The 22,393-nt window shown below is 43.6% G+C and overlaps 1 protein-coding gene across 4 annotated transcripts; it reads left to right on the forward strand.

Annotated features, from left to right (window-relative positions):
- The first annotated feature begins 1 nt into the window (after window position 1).
- On the forward strand, window positions 2-22,371 carry TAF5L (TATA-box binding protein associated factor 5 like). Of its 4 annotated transcripts, XM_074863115.1 has the most exons (6): window positions 2-153; window positions 5,077-5,221; window positions 10,064-10,168; window positions 13,004-13,728; window positions 19,737-20,202; window positions 22,265-22,371. In XM_074863115.1, exons 2-6 carry the CDS (start codon window positions 5,080-5,082, stop codon window positions 22,270-22,272), a joined length of 1,446 nt encoding a protein of 481 aa, XP_074719216.1. In that variant the 5' UTR covers window positions 2-153; window positions 5,077-5,079; the 3' UTR covers window positions 22,273-22,371. The 4 variants fall into 4 exon arrangements, with proteins under 4 accessions (XP_074719216.1, XP_074719213.1, XP_074719214.1 ...); XM_074863112.1 differs by lacking the exon at window positions 22,265-22,371 and having other exon boundaries at window positions 19,737-21,744; XM_074863113.1 differs by lacking the exons at window positions 2-153; window positions 22,265-22,371 and adding an exon at window positions 431-4,610 and having other exon boundaries at window positions 19,737-21,744.
- Window positions 22,372-22,393: the final 22 nt, after the last annotated feature.

Raw genomic sequence — 22,393 nt, forward strand, 5'->3', positions numbered from 1 at the left:
CCGCGCCAGCGCCACCACCACCGGCACCCAGGGGAGGCGGCCGCGGCGGCGAGCCCGCCGGCAGCGCCTGGCGCCGCTGGGCGCAGTGACAGCGCCCCCCCGGCCCCGCCGGCCCCCGCCTCCCGCCGCCGCCGCCGCCGCCTGCGATGCTCAGTGAGTGGCGGGCGGGTGGGGAGCGGGGACCGGCGTGGGGCTGCAGCCCGGGGGCCGGGGCGGGAGGGAGCGGAGTGGGGGGCGACGCCGGCCGGCCGGCGGCGGGAGCGGGCCCCGGACGCCCCGCCGGGCCGCCTCGTGGCGGAGGCCCGCAGGCCCGGCCCGGCCCGGCCCGACAGGCGGCTCCCGGGAGGCCGGCGGGCCCTGGGGGGGGCGGGTCTCGGGCACGGGCGCGGCCCTCGGGGCGCCCCGGGTGAGGACAGGGCCGGGCGCCGTCCCTGCGCCCGGAGGTCTCGGGGTGGGCTTTTCTCATTAGAGTCTTTTTTTTTCTCCCCCGAAAAGTGCGTGGGTTTAATTAGCGGCTTCTTATCGCACCATTTCTCTTCCTTTTTCTTTTTTCCTTTTTTTTTCTTTTTAAATCCTGACAGGGGAAGACTTTCACTTTCGCGTTCCTTCATCGAGCGCCCCTCAGCTTCCCGGGCGGCAGCAGCCCGGGACGCGGCCGGGAGGGGCGGGCGGCCCCGCGGGGCTCCCGCCGCCGGCCTCGGTGTCTCTCCACCAGGGCCTGAACACTAGCGGGGCTTGGCCGGGCAGCTCGGCTGCGGGGAGGAAGGGCCGGGCCGGGCCGGGCGGGGTGGCGGCGGCCGCCGCTGCTGTGCGCTGCCGGTGTCCTGCGGGCCGGGGCGAAGCGCGTCCTGCCCGGGTAGCGCGGGGAGGATCGAGCGGGTGAATCGCGCCGCTCGGCGCTGCCTTCGCGGGGGGGAAAGAAACCCCAGCGTTGTGGAACTGGCAAAGCTTCGTCCGTGGACGGTGAGCCAAATCTAGGTTCAGCGCAAGTGGATGCAGGCTCTGCTAAAATCACAGCTGTTTCTTCTCTGCCTCTTCGCGCGAACGCGGCTGCTCGGGCAAAAGCCTCCTCCGTAGTTCCTGCTGCCTGCAGCACTTTTCCGATTTTGCACCACCACCACCCTGCCGCGTCTCCATGTCGACTTGTCATGTTTACTTGCATTTTTACTGAATTGCAGCCGCTGCACCTCTGAAGTCCCTCAGCTCAAGGCTCACCGTTATATTCGTATCGGTTTATCCTAACCTTGTTCTGAAATTTTGTAAATCTTAGATTAACTTTATGTCGCAAAATTAAAAATGAGGTGATTTGGTATTGTTGGTAGGCTCCAAATTTCACCTGTAGTGCTAAGAGATAAAAAATGGTGCCTCTCTATCCGCAGTTGAGGCCTGAGACAGTTCTTAGTAGAGAATATTCAGAATGTTCTTTTGTGCGTTGTTTTATTGGTTTGTTGGAGGGGGTTTTTTTCAGGATTGCTTGTCCTTGGTGGTGCTCTCTAATGCTCACAGGTCTTTCCTTGGCCTGTTGGAAGGAGGAGACTGCTGTCCCAGCATCAGGACAGGAATGCAGAGTCTTTAAAAGCAGTGTTTCCAATGCTCGTGTTCAAGCTCTTTTTCATATGTCTATACTGGTAATATTTCAAGACCGTGGAATCTGCCTAAACCTGTACCCGAGATGGAGCATAGGCAGAAATTAATTTCCTTGGCCCAATGCTTAGTACACAGCTAATTTCCAGCTTTTTTAGGAAAGAGGAACTGGTGATGTGTTTTTTATGATCGGCCTCTCCTCTGAGTTTCTTCAGTGGTTTTTGGTTCCTCAAAAAAATTTAACCTAATATTCTTTTTTTTTTTTGTGCTCCAATTTGTGACGCTGCAGAAGGTGCTGCATTGTAGCTGTGCAGACTGCTGATGTGATCTATCTTCTCTTTCCTTATGTATTTTGCTTATCAGTAAAAATAGTTAATGGCGTTAGTGTTTATTGTTCTGTCTGGCTGTTTGAGAAGAATGAGGCAGCTGGGACTTCTGAAAAATTGTTTCAAGCTTTCTGCAGGCATGGACAGGGATCGCGATATGCTTTCATTTTGTTTCATATTTTGGAGATTATCTTCAGTGATGAGAGCTAGAGTCTTAAAATTGATTGGAGGTTAAAATGCCAGGCTTGTCTTTTTTGCCTTTAAATTCTTCATCATTGACCTGTTGTGTACTGGCTCAGCTTGAATCCAGTTAAAGGCATTTTGGCAGACCATCCGTATGTTTATTTTATGATATACTCTTAATTTTGATGGTGTGATAAAGAATGTTTGTAGGAATGTTGGTTTTGCTCTTCTTGCACTTTTCATGGATGCTTTCTCTGCTCCTGTGACACTGCTCTTTGTAATGCTGAGGGTGAAGTATAAAGGCAAAGTGAACAGAGAAACAAAGACCTGAAATGAAAGTGGGGGTTATAGTGTGTCTGATGCCAACGGGTGTTTGTTGGTGAAGATACATTTCCTGCAAGGTAGTTCCTGTTCTGTCACCTGGGAGTTAGGAAAAGAGATCTCCTTAAGATACTGCTCCTAACACCCACTACTGTGACTGCTGGGAGGAGTATACAAGGTATGTGAAGAGAGCAAGAAACTGTACAGATTGCATAAAGCAGCTGCAAACACCACCTTGGTAGCCTTGGAAGAAACTGGGACTTCAATGTTATCCCCAAAGCTCTGAAAAAGCTCAGATTTGAATCATCTGCCAGCAACTCGTCTTTCCCAGGCCCTTCTGTCGTGCTGCTGAAATGTCCAATCCTGATGTTAGACCCAGGCTACTGGGTTTTCTGCCTATCATTTAAAATATATCATTTTCTCTGTTGGTCATCTGCTCGTTCAGCAGCTTGAAAAGGCTGATCTCAGTGCTCCTCTTGTTTGTCCCAGTCATTTCAGGGGGTCCTCTGGAGTTCTGCATCTTTCACATGCCAGTTCTCGGTTTCTCCAATCCAGTGCAAGTTTATGAGGAATCATCTGAACATGAATGCTGTGCGATAATAAAATAAAAAAGGGTTTTCTCACCAAATCTAACCTAGCACAAATTGATCCTGTAACTGAAGCAAAAAAAGTACAGGCAAGGATATTTCTAGATGCTCTCTCTTTGCAATTGAGCCACAGACCTGAGGCTGATTTGCACAGTTCTGACTGGCTAAACCACTTCAGAAACATTTAGTTGAATCTGTTCCATGCCGTTTTGGGAGTGAGTTTCTTTTGCATTACAAGCCAAATACAACAATCTTGATGCAAACTCTCTGAAACAGTTTCTAGACCTGAAATAAGCATCTATGAGAGCATCTCAAATATAATTAAGTTGCTCCCCAGACCTAAACTGTTCGGCAGACTGCATGCAAAGGCATTAGTGTGGACCTAGGCAAGTCACTTGTACACGAGTCCATGCTGCTGACTGAAATGCAGAATGGTAACATAATACATTGCGAAACTTAGTTAAGGGTGTTTTTTAGGAGGGTGCCAAGATGCTGGTCCATCAGTGTCCACCGTTTTTCATGGTCTTCATTAGAATTCTGTCTTTCCTACAGTTTTGTGCAGCAGAAAAAGTGTTATATTTGAGACTTACACTATCTCAGATATAATTTCTTTAATTGCAAGGAAGATGAAAAGGAAGTTTGCTTTTGGAGTGAAAAAAGTTGTGGTTGAAACTCATGATTTTAATGGGTCTATCTGGAAATGCTTTGAAAACTCCACACCTGTTGATGCCCCTTCCACACCCTCAACAGTTATTTCACCTGTGATGGAAGTATTTTTAAGGTTTTTGCCAAGGTGTATGGGTTTGCAATTCCACCTATCTGTTTAAAGTAACTTTTGCTGAAACGTTGCATCCCCCTCCGCTTGGAACTTCACAGAGGGTTTATTGTTCTAACAACGGGATAAGCACTGAAGTGTGCATGGGTATTAGAAAAGGCTCACTTATTATCATATTTTTACAGCTGTCATTTTGTTAGAAATACAGTTCTTACAATGGAGGGAATTACAAGGGCATCCTTGTCTGTCTCTCTGAGAAGTTGTGTTTCATCGGATTTTAACTACTCAAACCAGAAAGCATGTGCAGTTGTAAAACACATGCAGGTCATTGGTAGTGGGGCTGTAAGGTGTGTAACTATCTTGAGGCTGGCTTTACCAATTATTCTGGTTGAATAAAACTCTTGCTTAGTTCTGCTTTATTTAAAGCCTTTCAGGTTATCTAAACTTCTGTGTAAAATCGATGGCTATTGCAGAGGATTGGTGGCAGTTAGGGACTACTCAAATAGCAAGGGAGCTATTGCATTCATCTTACTGTGGTTCTTTTATTACAAGCCAGAGGCTAAAAGCTAGCATCGGGCTCCTTTTGGTTTTGAGATACTACTAAGTGGTGTTTGTGAGGACAGCTTTCAAAATTTATATAAAGGAAACTTCAAAGGATTTTCTAAAACTTCTGTAGGAGGCAAGTCTAGATACATGGGGGCAGGCAAAAAAGGTAGAAAGCTCTTTTGTTTTTAATTTACCTGTTTTTTTCCTGGGGACTTACCTGACTGAAGTGGCTGAAGTCTGGCTCTAAGTTCAGGCGATAAGCTATTGTTTCTTGGACTCCCCAAACAGGTAAAATAGGTGTGCTATTTAAAGCATGATGATTCTGAAATTTCCTTCCTGTATATTATTTTTTCTTTCCCTTGACTCTTCTGGTATCGTTTGGTTGGTCAGTCAGAGGAATCAGAAAACGACTGAAGAATATCCAAACTGCTACTCTAAAAAAGCAAGGAGGAGAAATGTTCCCTTTCTGTGAGTTAGTTTTTAACAGAATCCAAGACATAGCTCACCACTTCAGTTTTAGTCCAGAATCCTTAAAAGTATTTTGGATTCCTTGGTGAAATTAGTAGAATTAGACAGCAAAATATCTTCATGGATCTGATTCAAAGTATCTAGTTACGCCTTAGTACTGAGAGGCACATGCGTAAAGATTTTCTTTCATACTTCAGCAATGAAAATACTGAGCCATTTGTTCTCTGTCAGGCTTAATGTATACCTACACAGTAAGAGCCCCATCATGTCTTTCTTTCCTTTTGAGGTCATGAAACGCGTACGCACAGAACAGATTCAGATGGCAGTGTCCTGCTACCTCAAGCGCCGTCAGTATGTGGACTCAGAAGGTCCCCTAAAACAAGGGCTGAGGCTGTGTCAGACTGCTGAAGAGATGGCAGCTAATCTCACAGGTAATACCATCATATTTTCCATGCATGTTTCTTGGCAGAGTTGTGACAAGTGTGATTATGTATAATGGTAACTACATGAATTTGTCTGCACATACGGACAGCTCTCCTTTTGAACTAAAGAAATTTCCCAGTGCAAAGTTGGCGTGAGTTATGAACTTCTGAAGAATGTAAATGTGGATGAAAGTGTAACAAGGTGAAATTCATGGTCAGTGAATCAGCAGGCTGAAACACCAGGTCATGTGGAAAATGCATGTGTTGTATCCCAAAGAACATGAAGTCTGGTGAGCAGTGGTGCTTTGGGATAGATGTGAGAAGAACCTAGATGAAGAATTAAGCAGAAGCAGGAAAATCTGTTGTACCTTTGTACTCCAGAAGAGCTATATCATGTGAAATGGAAGTGATGCAGGCTGTTTCTTTGGCCTAGTCAGCTTTCTAGTTGTGAAAGTTCAGCTCTTGTCACTTGAGGAAAAACCCACCCCTTCAGTGGATGAGACTGATTATTTCCCTGCATGCCCCTTCTCCTCCTTCTTAAAGGCTTCTGAATCCTGCTACGCTATTTGCTGTTCAAACCCTGTCTGTGACAGTCTTCGTTGTAATTATTATTTTTGTTGTAATAAACTGAGCTACTGCTTGAGCACATATAAATATTGATATGGATGCAAGCCACATGGAGGTTATAAAGATTAAATTTACTTGTAGAAGTAATAGAAAATATTGGGCTGATCTTTGGGTAAAGATGCACGGAGGAAATGTTTTCTGATAATGAAACTGATTAGATTGTGACAGTATCCCAGGCTAAGAGTGGGTGGAGACCTTAGTTACTTGTGATACGACTCAATTTGACAAAACATTAGTTGCTGTATAACTCTGTGCTTGTAGCTAGATAAGACTGGATGCCAAAAGAGCTCTTTCCACCTCTAAGAGTATTTTGTCATAGTTAAAATCCAAAGATGAGTGACTTGTGGGTAAATGTCCTGAAGGAACTTGGATAATATTTCTTTATTAGAAGTGAGTTACATTTTCTTAGTACTTTTCATTTCCTTGCTGTTTTCAGAGTAACTATGAGAAGTTTGTTGAACTCCCTGAAATAATACTGGGGGAGATGGGGAAGAACAAAATAAAATGCTGAATTGTTTTTGATAGGAGATTTTATGGGAGAGGTCAGTACCAGGTCAGTGTTGAAATGGGATTAGAACTTGGGACAGGAGGACACAAGAGATGAATTGGATTGCAGGCCCTTGCATTTGCATATAGCATCATGCAGAAAAAAGTGGTTTCAGTGAAGAGTGTGAATGAGTGTGTGATTGGGTTTTGTCTTTTTACTGATCTCCCACCAAGTGTTATTACTAAATTTCTTCTTATTAGTCTGTATCCTCTTGCCAGTGCAAGGGTTTTGTGGCTGGTGATTCAGAACTTAGTCATCAGTTTTCATTAGGACTGAAAATGGTCTGCTCTCATGTATTCAGCTGCTTACTACTTCTTGTCAAACGTGCTCATAGTAAGCTGTCAGTGAGTATGCTGCAGTTCCATGAATGACTGTCAAAAAGAAAAACCCAGTTTGTACTTACCCCGAGTACTTACAACAGAGGCTTCTGAAAATACTTCCTGCTGCAGTCAGTTTTGCAAACTGAATAAAAACTGACTAGCTTCTAAAGCCTGCATTGCTTTATTTTGGGGAAAGCTATCGAGTATTTTTTTCTGAAGATGTTTTTACTCATTCCTTAACAAAACTCACCTTGCTTTTTCTATTCAGCTCTTTTCTTTTGTTTAACTTTTAAATTAACCAGCCTGTAAATGGGAGAGTTGCTTGCTTCTGTCTCCAGTTCTGTGATTTCTTCTTTCACATTGAAAAGTGTCCTCTGTTTTTGGTTTTAGTTTTGTTTCTCAGTTTTACCTCAGCATTTCTTTTTGTCTTCTTCCAGTTCAGCCCTTCTCCATTGCTTCATGTACTTGCTATATCTGTACAGCTCTGTTTTCACAGAATCATAGAGCAGCCCAGGTTGGAAGGGACCTTGAAAGATAATCTGGTCCAACCTTTCATGGGAAAGGGAACCCAGATGAGATTACCTAGCACCCTGTCCAATTGCATCTGCAGTAAAATGCAGCACAGAGCTTCCTCGTGACTATCCCATAGTTCTGTAGAAAACTAGAATAATATTTGAGAACAGAATGAATGACCAAGGAACAGGTTCCTCTAATATTGGTACATAGGACTATCTGAAATAATGTAAAATTATATGTTATCATGCTGACATAGAAAAGGAATTGGTTGCTGTTAAACAGCGTTTACAGTAGCCCCACGTTTGTTAGCTGGAAGCGATGCTGCTTGTAGCCAACACTCAAGACCAGGAGGGTACTGTCCATATCCCTGAGTTCCTGACTTAGGAGCAAGTTCCTTTGAATTTGCTGTCAGGTTGCATAGCTAGCTGCAGTTACTGGAAGTGAAGCCAAAGAGCAGGTGTTTCCAGCAGATGTTCTTATGACCACTGGGGAAGGTGGAAAAGAAACTATGGTAGATTTATTAATGTATGAGAAGGATTTGGCCAGTGGTTTATTTCCATCAGGAGGAAAATAAGCCTGAAAATTTACTCTTGTTTTGGAATCAGTTGAGCTCTTGATCTTTTTTGCAGTTCTGGTTGGTGTAAAGTTTTGGGAAGGGAAAGAATTAGAATTTGAACTTGTTATAACTGTCTGGTATGTAGGGTTCATTACCATTTGCTAGATGGGAGCAAGCTCTAGCACCATTACTGAAAGAGTAGGGCATAATGATTTTCCACTCAGACTGTTCCAGAGTAGGTAGCCAGAGATGACGCTGCCCTCTCTGAAACATGAAGTACATCTTAATTTTGGAATTAAATTGCTTATGTAGAGAAAGTTGAAAAGGTGGCACGGAGGGAGCAGTTCATAAAGCCAAGGACAGTAAGTTGTACTTGCATGGCACAAGCAAGGTGTCAAGTCATTCCCATTGCTGCTGAAATGAGGCCACCAGAACTCTGTGAAGAGTTGATCTTTGTATGAAACCCTGTGACACAGCATAAAAGACAGACCCTCATATTTCTGTTTTTCTTTGCTTTTACAATGAGTAGTACGGGTGGCATTAGAAAGTGTCACTAAGCATTTTTGAGTTACTATGTGTATGTGCATGCAGTTTACTTTTTCTCATGCTGAATATTTATTATATTAAATTTTAAGTCCAAATAGCAGAGTTTTTTACTTTAGCCATTAAGTAATTCCAGTATGGGAGCCTGGAGTTCTTAATTAGCTTTGAGATTCTGAAGCAGCCAGGCTGTAGAAAGCACAGCCTTTCAACAGGTTATATTTGTTTATTTCTAAACTGATTTGAGAGAAGATAGGGTATTGGTGCTGGAATCTGTATTTGTTTTTTCCCATGAGGGGATGATAAGCACAGGCCAGCTCTCCGTTTCCAAAGGTGAATTCAGCTTGCCCTGGTAAACAGACCTCCTGTATTTCCACAAGCCCCAGGAAGATAGACCAATGTCTTACGGGGGGGGGGGGGGGGGGGGGGGGGGGGGGAGCGGCAGAGAATAGCAACAGGCTGCCTGTACACCATGTGCTGATCTCTTTCTAATTAGAAGCATTGAGAGGAGCTGGAGGCTGGCCTATCTTGCTTTAGCATGTGAACATTTGATGATGTTGTTTATAGACTTCCAGGGCTGTCAGAGTTTTGCCTCTGTGCATGAGCCAAATACTGGAACAAGAAGCGATCAATCAGGAGTAGGAAGGCAAAGAGAGAGGATGGAAAGCGGTGGGGGGCGGGGGAGACTGAAAGAAGTTGAAGGAGTTGAAAGTGAGAGTAATGAAAATAGGTTTTGTGGAGGGGAAAATAGTTATGAATTTTAAAAAAAGTAGAAAAGGAAAATCGTGAAACTCCTTGCCCTTTCATGCTCTTAGAAGAGCAGGTGAATAAACATATTGGTTATAATTCTGTAAGTTGTGTTTCTAATCACTGGTATTTGTATATGCTTGGGGTATGTTGGTGGGTGTCTATAAACTAGCACAAAGTCCCCTGTTGGATTCTGAGAGGTTAGCAGAAGAGCACAGGTTTGGTGCCAAAGAAGGAGAACCCAATCCTCTTTCTAAATAGTTCAGAACCACTTTTACCAGAGTTGATACTGGTTCTGAAAAATCAGTTTAATACTGTCCCAGGAGACCATAACAACTGGGTTTGTGATCAAATACCAGCTGCCTTTTAACCTAAAATCCCCAGGGAGGAGGAGGACACATTTTGATTAAAAACTACTTAGAGATTCGATGTGTTTTCACCACCACCTCTGGGAGACTAGTAAATGATAATGATTATCATTTGTTGTAAGACAATGATTGGGACAAGGAATTTGAGACTCTGAGGTATTGTCACTGCAGACCTTCTGTCCATAATGGTTGGTGGGTCCTGCTGAAAAAGAAGCTTTGTTTTGGAGAAAGTTTGTAGATTGCACTCAGAAAAGATGAGCACAGCAGAGTAGTAAAACTACCGAGTATCTTGTAAAACTGTGAAGGAATCTGTGACAGTGTTACTCTGAAATTCTTGGGAACTTAAGGTTGTATTTGAAAACTTAAAAATGTATTCTGGGGTGAGCAGGTGGGTTGCTGAGATTTTTAGGGTTGGGTTTTTCTAAGCTTTCAGTATACTGCCTCATTCATGATCTGTCTAGGTTGTTAATCCCGTGCTTGGATACTTCAGACTATGTCATCCCTGGACAGTTTAAAAGATGAAATGTCATCTTGGTGACTGCATTACCTTGGATTTTATGAGAAGTTTTGTTTCCAGATACACATGCAAAACTCCTTAAATCCCTATCTAATTTTTACTTTATTCCACAGTCCAATCTGAATCTGGTTGTGCCAACGTTGTGTCTGCAGCTCCCTGTCTGGCAGAGCCACAGCAATATGAAGTACAATTTGGACGATTACGCAATTTTCTCACAGGTAAGTATCAGGAAGCAAGGAAGAGGAAAGTAACTTTTTTTTTGTCATTTCAATGAGTAAAGGACAATATAATAAAATTTCAAATCATGTCTCTAAAATCTTGATTTCTAGCTTTGAGATTTCAGTTACTACAATTAGATGCATTTAGTTTTTCTTTTTTGTTGTTTAAGTGTCAAGTACCTTTGGCTTTTGTAGGTAGCTGACTATTTGCTCTTGTTCAAGCATTTGGCCTTTGTACATCTTATAGACAGCAACATACATATACAGGACAAGAAGGAAGATTAGTGTTTTATGTGAAAGGCAGGTAATTTAGAAATGAGTGTAGTTATTTGCTGTCTCCTAGTTTAGGCTTTTTAATTTTATTCATAATTGGCTTGTTTTTATGATGGTCTAGATTTTTAAGGGATAATTTGTTCCCTTAAATTTATCTGTACTGGCTTTGAGACTGGAGGTATATGACAAAGTAAAAAAAAACTCATTCTGTAGTGTGATGCAGAAGACAATCACGATTTTTCTTTTTTTATTTTTTTTTTTTTAATAATTAAAGGAAAAGGTACTCCTGGGAATGTCTTTATTTCTTCTGTGAGTCTCAAAGGTGGGAAGAAGCAAGCAGGTAGGAATTTTAGAGAATAGTACCAAGGAAAGTGAGGTTGCCACTCCTCCTGCCTTCAGGCACATCTACATTTGTACAGTGTAGGGATTTGATCCCAGTGTGCATAACACTAGGATTAATATTTCTGATAGTTGTTGAAGGGAAAGGGAAGGAAGAAGACAGAGGCAGAAAATACTGATGTCTTAGCCTTGCCACCTAGAGCAGTTCAACACCATTGCACTTTAGTATTGGAGGTAAATCTGTATGGTTTAAGAGATTTTTGAGAAGTATGATTTCTCTGTTCAGTGTCTTAAATACCACTTGGAGAAGTGCTAGGCGTGGTTTTGGTGTTCAGGTTGACTGTTTTCATCTTTTTTGTCCCTTTTGCTCAGTTTTGATTTCTTACACATGTGAACTGCTTGTTTCTGCAAGGGAGAAACCTGCCAGCCAGCCGCAAGGCACAGCAGGACACTTCCTGTTTCTGTGATGCCTGCCCCCAGGCGTACTGAGGACTGGGCAAAGGGACTAGGACCACTGAATAATTTAGGAATTGCTCTACAAGTCTCCAGTTCAACCAGCTGCTCAAAGCAGGGCAAGATCAGAGTTTGATCAGGTTGCTCAGGGCCTTGTCCAGCCAGGTTTTGAAAATCAGAAAGTGTGGAGATTGCTCTGCACTTCTGGGTGCCAGCTGCAGGTTGGTGAAAAGCGATTTGATGAAAATTTCCCTTGCAACAGTTTGCCTGTTGTCCTTTCACTGAGCACCTCTGAGAAGAGGCTGGCCCCTTTTCCTACATAATATCCCACTGGGTACTGAAGGCATACCCTTATTCTTCTTCAGGCTAGACTGACCCAGCTCCCATAACCTATCTTCATGTGTTCCTGGGGAATGTGTTCTTTGGTCCTGTTTCTGCCATCCCACCTCTTTCCTTTTCCCCCCACTGCAGCATGAGGTCCTTCCCCTTGCATTTCTGGACTAGAGAACCTGCAGAGAAAGGAGCATCTGCTGGCTGCTTAGAGCTTTTACTACATACAGACCACTAGTTTCACTGGCTTTGGCCGCATTTTAGTGGGACAGAAAGGAGGATGATGCTTAAGTATGCAAATATGTATGTATACACTGCACTGCATACACACTCTGTAGTTACTCATATAGAAATGGGAGAGGCGCACAGTATGGACCAGAGAAAGTCTGGAAGAGTGTTCCTGAACAGGAGAGGAAAAATAAGCTAATGGAAAGGGGAAAAAAAGAATATGCATTGCTGAGTGACAGGAGGGAAGACCAAGTTGAAAAGAAACAATGCTGTTTGAAGACAAGCAATGCTGTTTGAGGATTAGCAGTTCCTGGTTTGTTCCAATAATTTGGACCATTTAGGTCCTCCAGTAGTTTGTTGTTGTGGCCCTGTACGTTGCTGTGGTGTCCTGCGGCAGGGCTCCACTCCTTACAATTCCCTGCAGCCATCTGAGCATGGGGAAACAGCCCCCGGAAGCTGGTGAAGGAGGGGTGGAGCTGTTGCACAGATTAGTCTCTGCAAGGTACAGTACAGCCTAATCAGGAGTTTGTTACACTGTGTACTAGGAATTACTGCTGGGATTTGCCTTGGCAGAGCGAGGAGGAGAGAGAGAGAGAGAAAGCCTGCATATGAGCAGGCACAGAAATAAAACAAGAGCACAGCATATTGCAGTACATTTTGGAAACTGTAGCTTCCTTTCCACTGGAGACAAATCAGTTCTATCCAGAGCACCACATGCAAGCTTTATTGAAGCTGAGAGGGGGGGTGAAAAAGCCACCAAAGTTCAGGCCCGCACAAGCTAGGTAAATAATTTTGACTTAAACATGTTAAGTACTATATTAAATATGAGTAAATTTTAAAGTCCATTTATTGCAATAGACAGAGGACACAGTTTTTCTTCTTAAGTAAACGGGAAAAATTCAGCCGTCTTTTTATGAGGTGGTATTCTAATAGTTGGCCCACACCTAAAACCAGTTTTGAAATACCTGCATTTTGTTCTGACAGGGTACCTCACCAACTTGAAAATCTCTGTTCAGATCTGTAGTAGGTACTGTGTATCCCCTTGAGGTGACAGAAGAGGTTCACTTAAATGTGCCAACAAAAGTCTCCTCTTGCTTACTCTCTGATGCCATTGTCAAGGCTTTTTGCAGTAATTGTCCTTGCTCTGTTTTATTCCCAGTAGAAAGTGGATTCAGAAATCATTTCAAAGTTTGTTGCTGTTTTTTTATATAGATTCAGATTCTCAGCACAGCCATGAAGTGATGCCTCTTCTGTATCCCCTCTTCGTCTACCTCCATCTGAACATGGTCCAGAATGGCCTAAAAAGCACAGTGGACAGTTTTTACAGCCGCTTCCATGGCATGTTCTTGCAGAATGCCAGCCAGAAGGATATCATTGAGCAGTTGCAGACTACCATGACTATTCAAGATATCCTGTCCAACTTGAAGCTCCGGGCTTTTCTGGACAACAAGTATGTCATCCGCCTTCAAGAGGACAGCTACAACTACCTTCTTCGCTACCTCCAAAGTGACAACAACAACGCCCTGTGCAAAGTCCTGACCTTGCACATTCACCTGGATGTGCAGCCCGCCAAGAGGACTGACTACCAGCTCTACGCCGGTGGGAGCTCCTCACGCAATGAGAGCAACGGCCTGGAACCCAGCGATGTGCCGGCTTCCATTCTGCAGAACGAGGCAGCACTGGATTTACTGCAGGATAGCATTAAACGTGTCAAGGATGGGCCCCCTTCCTTAACGACCATCTGTTTCTATGCCTTCTATAACACGGAGCAGTTGCTGAACACTGCAGAGATTTCACCAAATAGCAAGCTGCTTGCTGCTGGGTTCGATAATTCATGTGTGAAGCTGTGGAGCCTTCGTTCCAGAAAGTTAAAATCTGAGCCCCACCTCGTTGATGTGTCCCGCATCCGTCTGGCTTGTGACATCCTGGATGAGGAGGTCTGGATACCTCTTCCCCCCCCCCCCCCCCCCCCCCTTCCCTTTCTGCTGAGGTATTTTGGGCATGCATTGTGGAGTATCTACTAATGTCTTAGGGGTCTGTGAGGCTCTTCTGCGACCTGTCTGCTTTGACATGCAAATTTTATAAGCCTGCTCTTGTCCTTGTTCTTTCCTGCAGCCGCTGTAAATGCTGCACTAAGGTGCAATGAGTTTGTGCTGGGGTCATAGTTTGTTAGTCTGAAGTGCTGATCACCCTCCTCCAGCTGTCCTTGAACAGATGGCAGTACATAGGCAGCCCAGTAAGGACAGGTAACTAGAGAAGGCTCCCTTCCCTGAGGAGCATGGAGCCTTCCTATGGATGGGAAGATGAAACAAGGAGAACCTGGCAGTAAAAACACTGTGGTGAGTGAAAACTAGAAGGAAAGCATCTCAGAACAACCAGTCAGAAGGGTGGAGAGAAGGGGAGAGATGCAGGAAGAGAAAAAGACAAAGTAAGGAAGGAGCCAAAAGAGTCTGATCTGAGGCCTCAGGAAGAAGGAGGGATGCCTAAGTGCAAAACTATTTCAGGAATCACCTTAACCTGAGGTGAAGACTTAGCATGGAAAAATTATGTAAAATGTCTCTGTTAAGGAATCTGCAGTGTAGAAACTTCAGAGGCTTCCCACTCTGGAGTGCTGGAGACAAGGAAAGGGATGTGTGCGCCTTCACATGCCAGGCCGGATAGCATCTTCTGGTTTACTCTTTTCTTGCCTTCTAGTCACGCCCTTCCTCCCCTCTCGATACAGCTGCCCACGTAGCATCTTATATCTCGTTAGAGATCAGAATTTGTGACTCTTCCTTTGTTTAATCACTCCCCTCTTGAAGAAGAAAAAAAAAAAGTCTCATTTGTTCTTGTGTTGAGTGTTTAACAGGAGAAACATCCTTTTTTCCCAATGTTTTTTCTTCTCATAAAAAATACCTAGTGGCAGGGTTCTGTTTATTTTGGAAGAGTGCAGAGAGCTTGCTGTATGCAGAGATCTGTAGTTAGGGATTGCTTTGTTAGGCAGCTTGAGAACCAGAGGCAGGCATCCAGGTGAGGTAGCACAGCAGCATGCCCACTGCTTCCCAGGTTAACCCCTTCTGCAGAGAGCAGATAAGTGGGTCAGACTAGCCCAAGATGGAGCTATGGACTTGTTTGCTTTATAAGCTGCAGGAGTTCATAGGACACGTGACTCTGTATTGCCTGTCATGGAAACCAAATGTCAATAACCTGCAACAGAGGACAATTTCTCTGGTAAATCAGCAGGTCACCTCCTTTGGCTCCAGACTATAGAAAAGTGAGATATTGCCAGGTTATCAGGAGCATGTATTGCCTTTTTTTGGCACGTAAGCACATACTTGTAGATCGTACGTGTATTATGAAACAGCCGTGGAACCTTGAGTACAAATGGCTCTTGCTGGCTGTTTAATATTTTGTGTATTGTGCAGTATTTGTGCACAGGTCTAAAACCAAAAACTGGTCAAAGACCAGCACAGATCAAAGTCATCATTGCCCTGAATAACTTCCACCACTGACAAAACAAATGGTGACCTGATCAAGAGTTCAAAGTTAAGGGAGGATAACCAGCCAGAACACACTGCTGGTTACATGACTCAAATGCAAATGAAAGCCTATTGACTCCAAAGAAATAAATTCCAGTATCTGGGAGCCATAAGTGAAAATACACAGGCACCTGTGGGGTCACAAGTGGGAACAGACCAGCACCCACTTGTGTGCCATGGGCACGGAAGCCACAGATAGTAAGACAGACCAAACAAGACCACCCTGGCTGGGCTGCAGTCATCAGTAATGTGGACAGGGGCTGTGTTTCAGACTGTCACTGCAGTCTGATCAGCAACAATTCACAGCGATAAATCTGATGGAAACTTTGACGAACAAAAATTCTGAATGTGTTTGGACATTACTTCAGTGAGTTCTATAGAATAACTTGTGAGGATGTTAAACTTGGCTGGGTTTTGTAAGGGTTCTAAATTTTGTTTGGTTGATTTCTGTGTTGTGTAATTAGCTTTGGATACTGTATTTAAATAGTAGTGCCTGAAATAATTAATCTGCAGCTTGGTTCATGATTTGCTGCAAGTATATAGGTCCTTCTGTTTATGAAGATACAGAAGTCTAAAACCATGCTAGTTCCAGTGGATCTTGTTCAGGGTGGCACTAAAACTACACTATTGGGTTTTTTAACTCTTCTTGTATGTGTGTGTGTGTATATATATAAAAATGAGGTTGAGACTTGGCAAAAGCTTTAGGGAATGACTTTTTTCCTAGTTCATGTAAAGCCTTTGTGTTGCTATAGTCAAAATTGTCTGCTAGGTGTAGTTGTGAATTTTGATCAGTGTGATGCCCCAGTGCACTTCACCAATGTTGTCTTGCTTCTTGGAAATAGGAGAAGATTCCCATTTTGGGATAAAGTAATTCTCTTTTCTTTATACTAGCATCTCACAAATGCCACTTTAGTCTCTCTTACTTAAGGTCCAGTATAAAAATGCAGTTTTGCAGCTGTGCAAATGGGTGTATTGTTTGTCTCTTCACAATTTTGCCATGCTCATCAGTGGTACTACATAAATCAACCACAGAAAATAATACGCTCTGTTCCAAGCCACGAGAGTGGCAGCCTTTAAATTCCCTGAAGACTAAGACTTGACCCCATTCAGCTCTGCTTCTAAGGTCCTGCTTTTAAGTGGCAGTGGTCCTTCAAGTGGTAACGAGCAGGGATGATGCTGACCTTGGCGGATGGCAGATGGGAGGGAATTCTGGGAGGAGCAGTAAGAAATGTCCTGCAAAGAGAGCCATGGTATCTACTCCCTCATCTTTCCCTGCTAGGAGATCCCTACTGTAGGCAGGTAAGAGATCTTCCCTTTTGACATCCTAAGAGCACTGCAGGATGAGAGAAACGATGACACCCAGGGAAACCTGTTACTAGTTAGAGGGAAAAAAAAAAAAGGGGGAGAGGGGCTGAGATACATTTTTATTTTGAGGTTATTGTTGCTTTTTGAGGCTTACTCATTCCCTTGAGGCTTGTGCTGGGTGGAAGATCAAGATAATTTTTGTCAGCTGGATAATGTTTGCTGCTCACAAGGTTAAATGCATCAGCAGTAAATTTTTCTGGGTCCAAATGACTGGCATGCGAAATCGATTACTGATGTAAGTAATAGCTGAGGAGTTGGGCAGTCTGTCCATAGGTCTATCATTTGGAAGGTGTCCTGTGTAACAAAACATGCCAACATTTTTCTTCTTCTCAGTTTCTCAAAAATGTCATTTGGGGGAGTCTTGTACTTTCTCAGGAAGATTTCCTGTTCACTGTTGAAGAGTAAATTTAATTTTTTTTTTTAGCTCATTTTAGTAGTGTTGGTAGGTTTGCCAGTTCTGTTCTATTACTTAAAATCTGGTTTGATAGTTCTTCTTTACAAAATTGATAATTCAAATAATAGAAGGTAGCTTTTAGTGTGTATGTGTGTAGGTTACTGATTAAAATAGACTTATAGAACTTAGTTGCTTAGTTTCTTGTCCATTCCAAGGAAATACAAATCGTTCATGCTAACCTGCAGCAGCAATCACTTCAGAAGGAGCTAATGGATATCTGGGTAGTGCCCAGGTATGTTATATCCAGGCAACATATTCAGTGTGTGAAATTGGAATCCTGAAAAAATATTATGAAGAGGGGTTCCCTGCCTCCCTGCTGACTTATAACACAGGTTGTAACCTTTCTGTAGCTGCTGCAAATGCTCACCTATGTGGTAGTAGCTGTGGGATGCAAGGAAGAACGTGCTTGATCTGACAAAGACATGAACCTTGGTTCTGCAAGGCAGTAATTTAGTGGCTGTGCTTCCAGCTGCTTTGTTAATCTGGTCAGCAGACTAACTTGGATAGGGAAGAAATGGAAAAATTTAGTGACTGAGAAGCGTTATAGGTATACTGTTTTCACTGAGCTATAACAGCAGTATGCAGTTGTTATGCTAAGTGGGTGTCAAACAGAAGTCAAAGATAAGATTTGCTACCTGTTACGGTATATAAGTGTGGTTTTGAATGCTGCAGAAGGCATTGTCAAATAAGCTGCAACTGTAATAAAAGAAAAGAAGGGTAAGTGCTTGTAAGAGAGAAAGAGTATGTGCTTGCAGACAGCCCAAGTAGCCCTGTATGAATTGGAAGGCATAAAATTAAGTACCTGGACTTACAGAATTTACAGAAACTATGGTACAATACAGGTAACTTGAGTGGGCTTCCACTGGGAACTTGTCAGGAATCTTATGGTCGTAATTAAGTAGTATAAAATGCTGCAGGTATCAGCTTCTCTCCTTTAATGTGGTAACATAGCCTAGAGATGCTGTGGATTCCAGCAAGCAATGCTCTATCTGAGGTAGAAAAAGCAATTTGAATAAGAATGGGGCTTTGCATGCTAGAGCCTGCAATTTCTCTCTGCCTCACCTCTATAGTAGAGATGAAGTTGGCTCCTAGCCACATCATAAAACTCCCATGGGCACTGACTACTCTGAAGAGAATTAGCATTGCTAAACACAGCTTGCTGCCTACTACTAAACATGAAGTTGAGATGGAGAAAGGCAGCAAGCAAGCTAGCTAAGTCAGTATTTGCTCACCTCTGATGTGAGATTTGAAACCACTGGAGGAGAAGGGCTTTCAGAACTATTAAGACTACTAAGTCTGAAGCAAAACTGTCTGTGGGTCCTGAGGTCAGAGGGTTGGGAGATGCCGCGTCAGCTAAGAGAGCTGCTCACCAGCACAGACTTCTGCTGGTCGTCAGCAGTCCGGCAGCCCTGGGGAATTGGGTTTCCTCTCGGGGCAGGAAGTGCTCCTTTGGCAGGAAACGGGCCAGTTTGCGATGATAAAAGTTAAAGGGGCTGCTCACAAACAAAAGGGCGTTGTGTTGAATTAGATGTGCAGAGATTGTCGGTGGATGAGTGTTACTGGTTCACTACTGAGGTAAAGTGTCTGCCTGACAGTCCTGAGGAAGGGTGGTCTTGAGCTACTACACAGGTGCACCCCAAGCCATGGCTATCTTGCACTCTGCCAGTGAGACCCCAGCTTGTCAGGCAGGGGCACTCTCTTGAGTTGAGATTTGTTGATACTTGTGCAGTCTGTAGCCTTTGAGTGTCGAGAGGTGCTATTTGACTAGTCTTTCAGAGACTCTTACCCTCCATTAGGAGATTCCTTTAGCACAGCTTACTGAACGTCTTTAAATGTGAAAGCCTTCACTTATTGACTATCTGCCCTGCTACTTGAATTGGAGAATTACGGGCTAAAAAGGTTTCCAGTGCCATCCTTTTTGTGATTATTCATCATCTTCTACCCCAAAATAGATCCTTTGACCTAAATAAGCTGCATACATTTGCTGTTCTTGAAGGCTGTTCTTGAAGGGTGAGGATATGAACTTGCATGAAGAAATAGATATTACGGCCTTACTGGGTTTCTGTTCATGTGTGGGGCTGAGAAAGAATGTCCAGCAGACAGCTTGTCAAATATGCTCTGTCTTTCCATCTCCTGCCTTTTGTTTAAAACATCTGTTTCTTTTTCTCTACTGTGAGATTCATTTCCAATAATGACCACACCAAAAGAGCAGATGCCAAGATCTGTTTCAACATCTTAGTCAAAAGTTTAGTAGAGTGGATAGGGAATAAGCATATGTTTTAGCAAGTGGAAAATGTCATAAAATACTTCTTTTTTGCCCCTATTTGCATACAGTCCCAGGTTAAGGTGCCTTCTGGAGCTAGCAGAGGCTGCCCAAAATGAAGATAAAATCTTTATAGAAAGTCTTATCTCGCCATCTCTTTCAGCGTTAACTTAGATGTAGCAAATGTGCTAGCAACATTTGTGTCTGGAGTTGCACAAAATGTGCCACCTCTAAAATAACTTCTTCTGTATTAACACCCACCTGTTTTCCTCACAGTAGTTCCTGTGTTTGTTGAACAGATAAACATACTTTCCTTTTTCGTTTCTTTTTCTCCTCCGTGACCAGGAAGAAGAGGACGACAGTGCAGGCACAGAAATGAAGACCCTGAGAGGACACTGTGGACCTGTGTATAGCACGAGGTTCCTTTCAGACAGTTCAGGACTCTTATCTTGTTCTGAGGACATGTCCATCAGATACTGGGACCTCGGAAGTTTTACAAACACTGTGTTGTACCAAGGACATGCCTATCCTGTCTGGGATTTGGATATTAGCCCCTGCAGCCTGTACTTTGCCAGCGGTTCCCATGATCGCACTGCAAGGCTCTGGTCATTTGATCGGACGTACCCGATGCGAATATACGCAGGCCATTTGGCGGACGTAGACTGTGTCAAGTTCCACCCCAATTCCAACTACTTAGCAACGGGCTCCACAGACAAAACTGTGCGCTTGTGGAGCACTCAGCAAGGCAACTCGGTGCGTCTTTTCACCGGGCACCGTGGCCCCGTGCTAGCGCTTGCGTTTTCTCCCAATGGTAAGTACCTGGCATCAGCAGGTGAAGACCAGCGGCTAAAGCTGTGGGACTTGGCATCAGGAACTCTTTACAAAGAACTGAGGGGGCACACGGACAACATAACCAGCCTTACTTTTAGCCCTGACAGTAGTTTAATTGCTTCAGCGTCAATGGACAATTCAGTCCGGGTCTGGGACATTCGGAACACTTACTGCAACGCCCCTGCAGATGGGTCTTCCAGTGAACTGGTTGGTGTATATACCGGACAAATGAATAATGTACTGAGCGTACAGTTTATGGCCTGTAATCTTCTTCTAGTGACTGGAATTGCACAAGAAAATCAGGAACATTAATTTTTTTCTTAGGGAAGCGGGTGGGTGTATTGAATGCCAGAGTCCATTGCAAGCTGAGATTACTGACTGTGAAACACTTCTCTTTCTCTGCCCCCTTGAAAGGCATGCTCAGAGTGATGCAAATGCTTTAAAATGTCTTGCCCACAAAAAGATCTGTGCTGTTGAACAGAATGAGGAAAAAAGGAGGAGTGATGAAAATACGTATACATTCTGATCTTGTACTTGTAGGGATGGGGAAAGGGGGAGTAAATCCAGTAGCTTGGGGAAACCAAAAGCCTGGTCCAGACAAGTGAAACTGCCAACCAGATAAGCTGCTGACCTGCACTTAAATATCCTGCATTGATTGATGGGCACATCTTACCTACTGTTAACTGAGGCTTGAGTGTGTGGAGAACTACTGGCCCAGTGTTTTTTGTTCTGTTTTGCTTTTGTTTTCCTGGTATTGCAGAGGACCAGCATTTTAAGACCCTTCTATTAAAAGAACATCATGTATTTTCTACAGTGATAGTGGTCTTAAATATTACAGCTCCCTTATAGCACTTCTGGAATATTTTGGACTAGCTATGTAGAAAATATCATCTTTTTTTTTTTAGTAAAGGGATGGAAATCTGACCTCAGTTGGGGCCCATCTCTGCGTTGTCATTTGGGTTTGGTTCCTGGTACTAGCTGTGATATTTGTATTTATGTTCCATTAATTAGGAATCTTTCTGAATCTGGTTGCACTGTGTTTTGAGGGTGGGAGGACAGTGGGGGTAGAGCAGTGGCTTTAAGGGTAATAAATGGCTTGCCTTGTCTGGAGGGAGGGCACAATAGAACTGAAGCAGCTAAGTTTGGACTCCTAATGGAAACGGGGCATGTCAGTCCACCACTGTACCCCACAGAAATATTTCCGTAAATGGAAGTTGGCAGTCTAGGGAAGGGGGGATAGGGAGAGACAGACACACAAAGTGACATGGGAAAGAATAGTATTACTAAATTATTGTGCATACACAGAGGCAGCTCTGCCAGTGTTGGATTTTTCTCAAAATGTTGCAATATCAGTTTCATGAACACTTTGTGAGATAAATCATCAGCATTTACAACAAGGATCCGCGGAAAAAGCACGTTCTAGTTTGTCATTTGGAGAGATTAAATATTTCTGCTTTCTGGAAAGAGTTATTTTGTATTTTGTTTTCTATTAAAAGCATTTAGTTTAAAAAAAAAATAAAAATGGCTTGGTCCCTTTCTGGGAAACTTGCTCTGACTTGCATGGGAAGGAGAAGGTAGGAGCATGCTTCTCCTACACTGCTTGAGCCAGAGCCCGCTTGGCACTTGGAGGCTGAATCTGGTGGTCCCGCTCACGTGGTGCATGCTGTTTTGATATCCCCCTACTTGCTTTCCACAGAGCTGACTTGGCAGGTCATGGAGTATGGTATTGACACAGCTTTGTAGGTCAGCTGAAATGCATGTGGGCAATCTGGGTACCCTCCCGGAGGTTGACGCTGTGCACCAGAAAGCCTCATTCTGTAGCACTGCATGACCTTTACTTTGTTGTTTGATGTTCTAAAATGCCTCTTTTGAGTAAAGGCACAATCCTAATGTCTTCTAGACAGGCTGTCAGTATTAAATGATAATTCCTTTCAGCTTCCCTCAGACCTTTCGGACTTCTCACGAGAGAATTCTCTTGAGAACATCCAAACAGTCTAAGAGTTTAGATGATAGCTCACAATTGCCTTTTTCTGTCTGCTTAGGTTGGTAAATGACCAAAACGTTGTATCAGAAAAGTGTTTGACCTTTCTGAGATTAGTAACAGCGTGTGCTGTGGCTCAACTCTGTGAGTACCAGAAACCCCTCTGTACGCTTGGAGTTGAATGGAGCTG

This window comes from Strix uralensis, chromosome 3, assembly GCF_047716275.1.
Source record: "Strix uralensis isolate ZFMK-TIS-50842 chromosome 3, bStrUra1, whole genome shotgun sequence".
In the NCBI taxonomy this organism is placed as follows: domain Eukaryota; kingdom Metazoa; phylum Chordata; class Aves; order Strigiformes; family Strigidae; genus Strix; species Strix uralensis.

Coding starts and splice junctions, on each gene's coding strand:
- TAF5L (XM_074863112.1), top strand. CDS start 5,080: ATGAAACGCGTACGCACAGAACAGATTCAGATGGCAGTGTCCTGCTAC. Junction 5,222..10,063: donor GATGGCAGCTAATCTCACAG/GTAATACCATCA, acceptor TTTATTCCACAG/TCCAATCTGAATCTGGTTGT. Junction 13,729..19,736: donor GTGACATCCTGGATGAGGAG/GTCTGGATACCT, acceptor CTCCGTGACCAG/GAAGAAGAGGACGACAGTGC.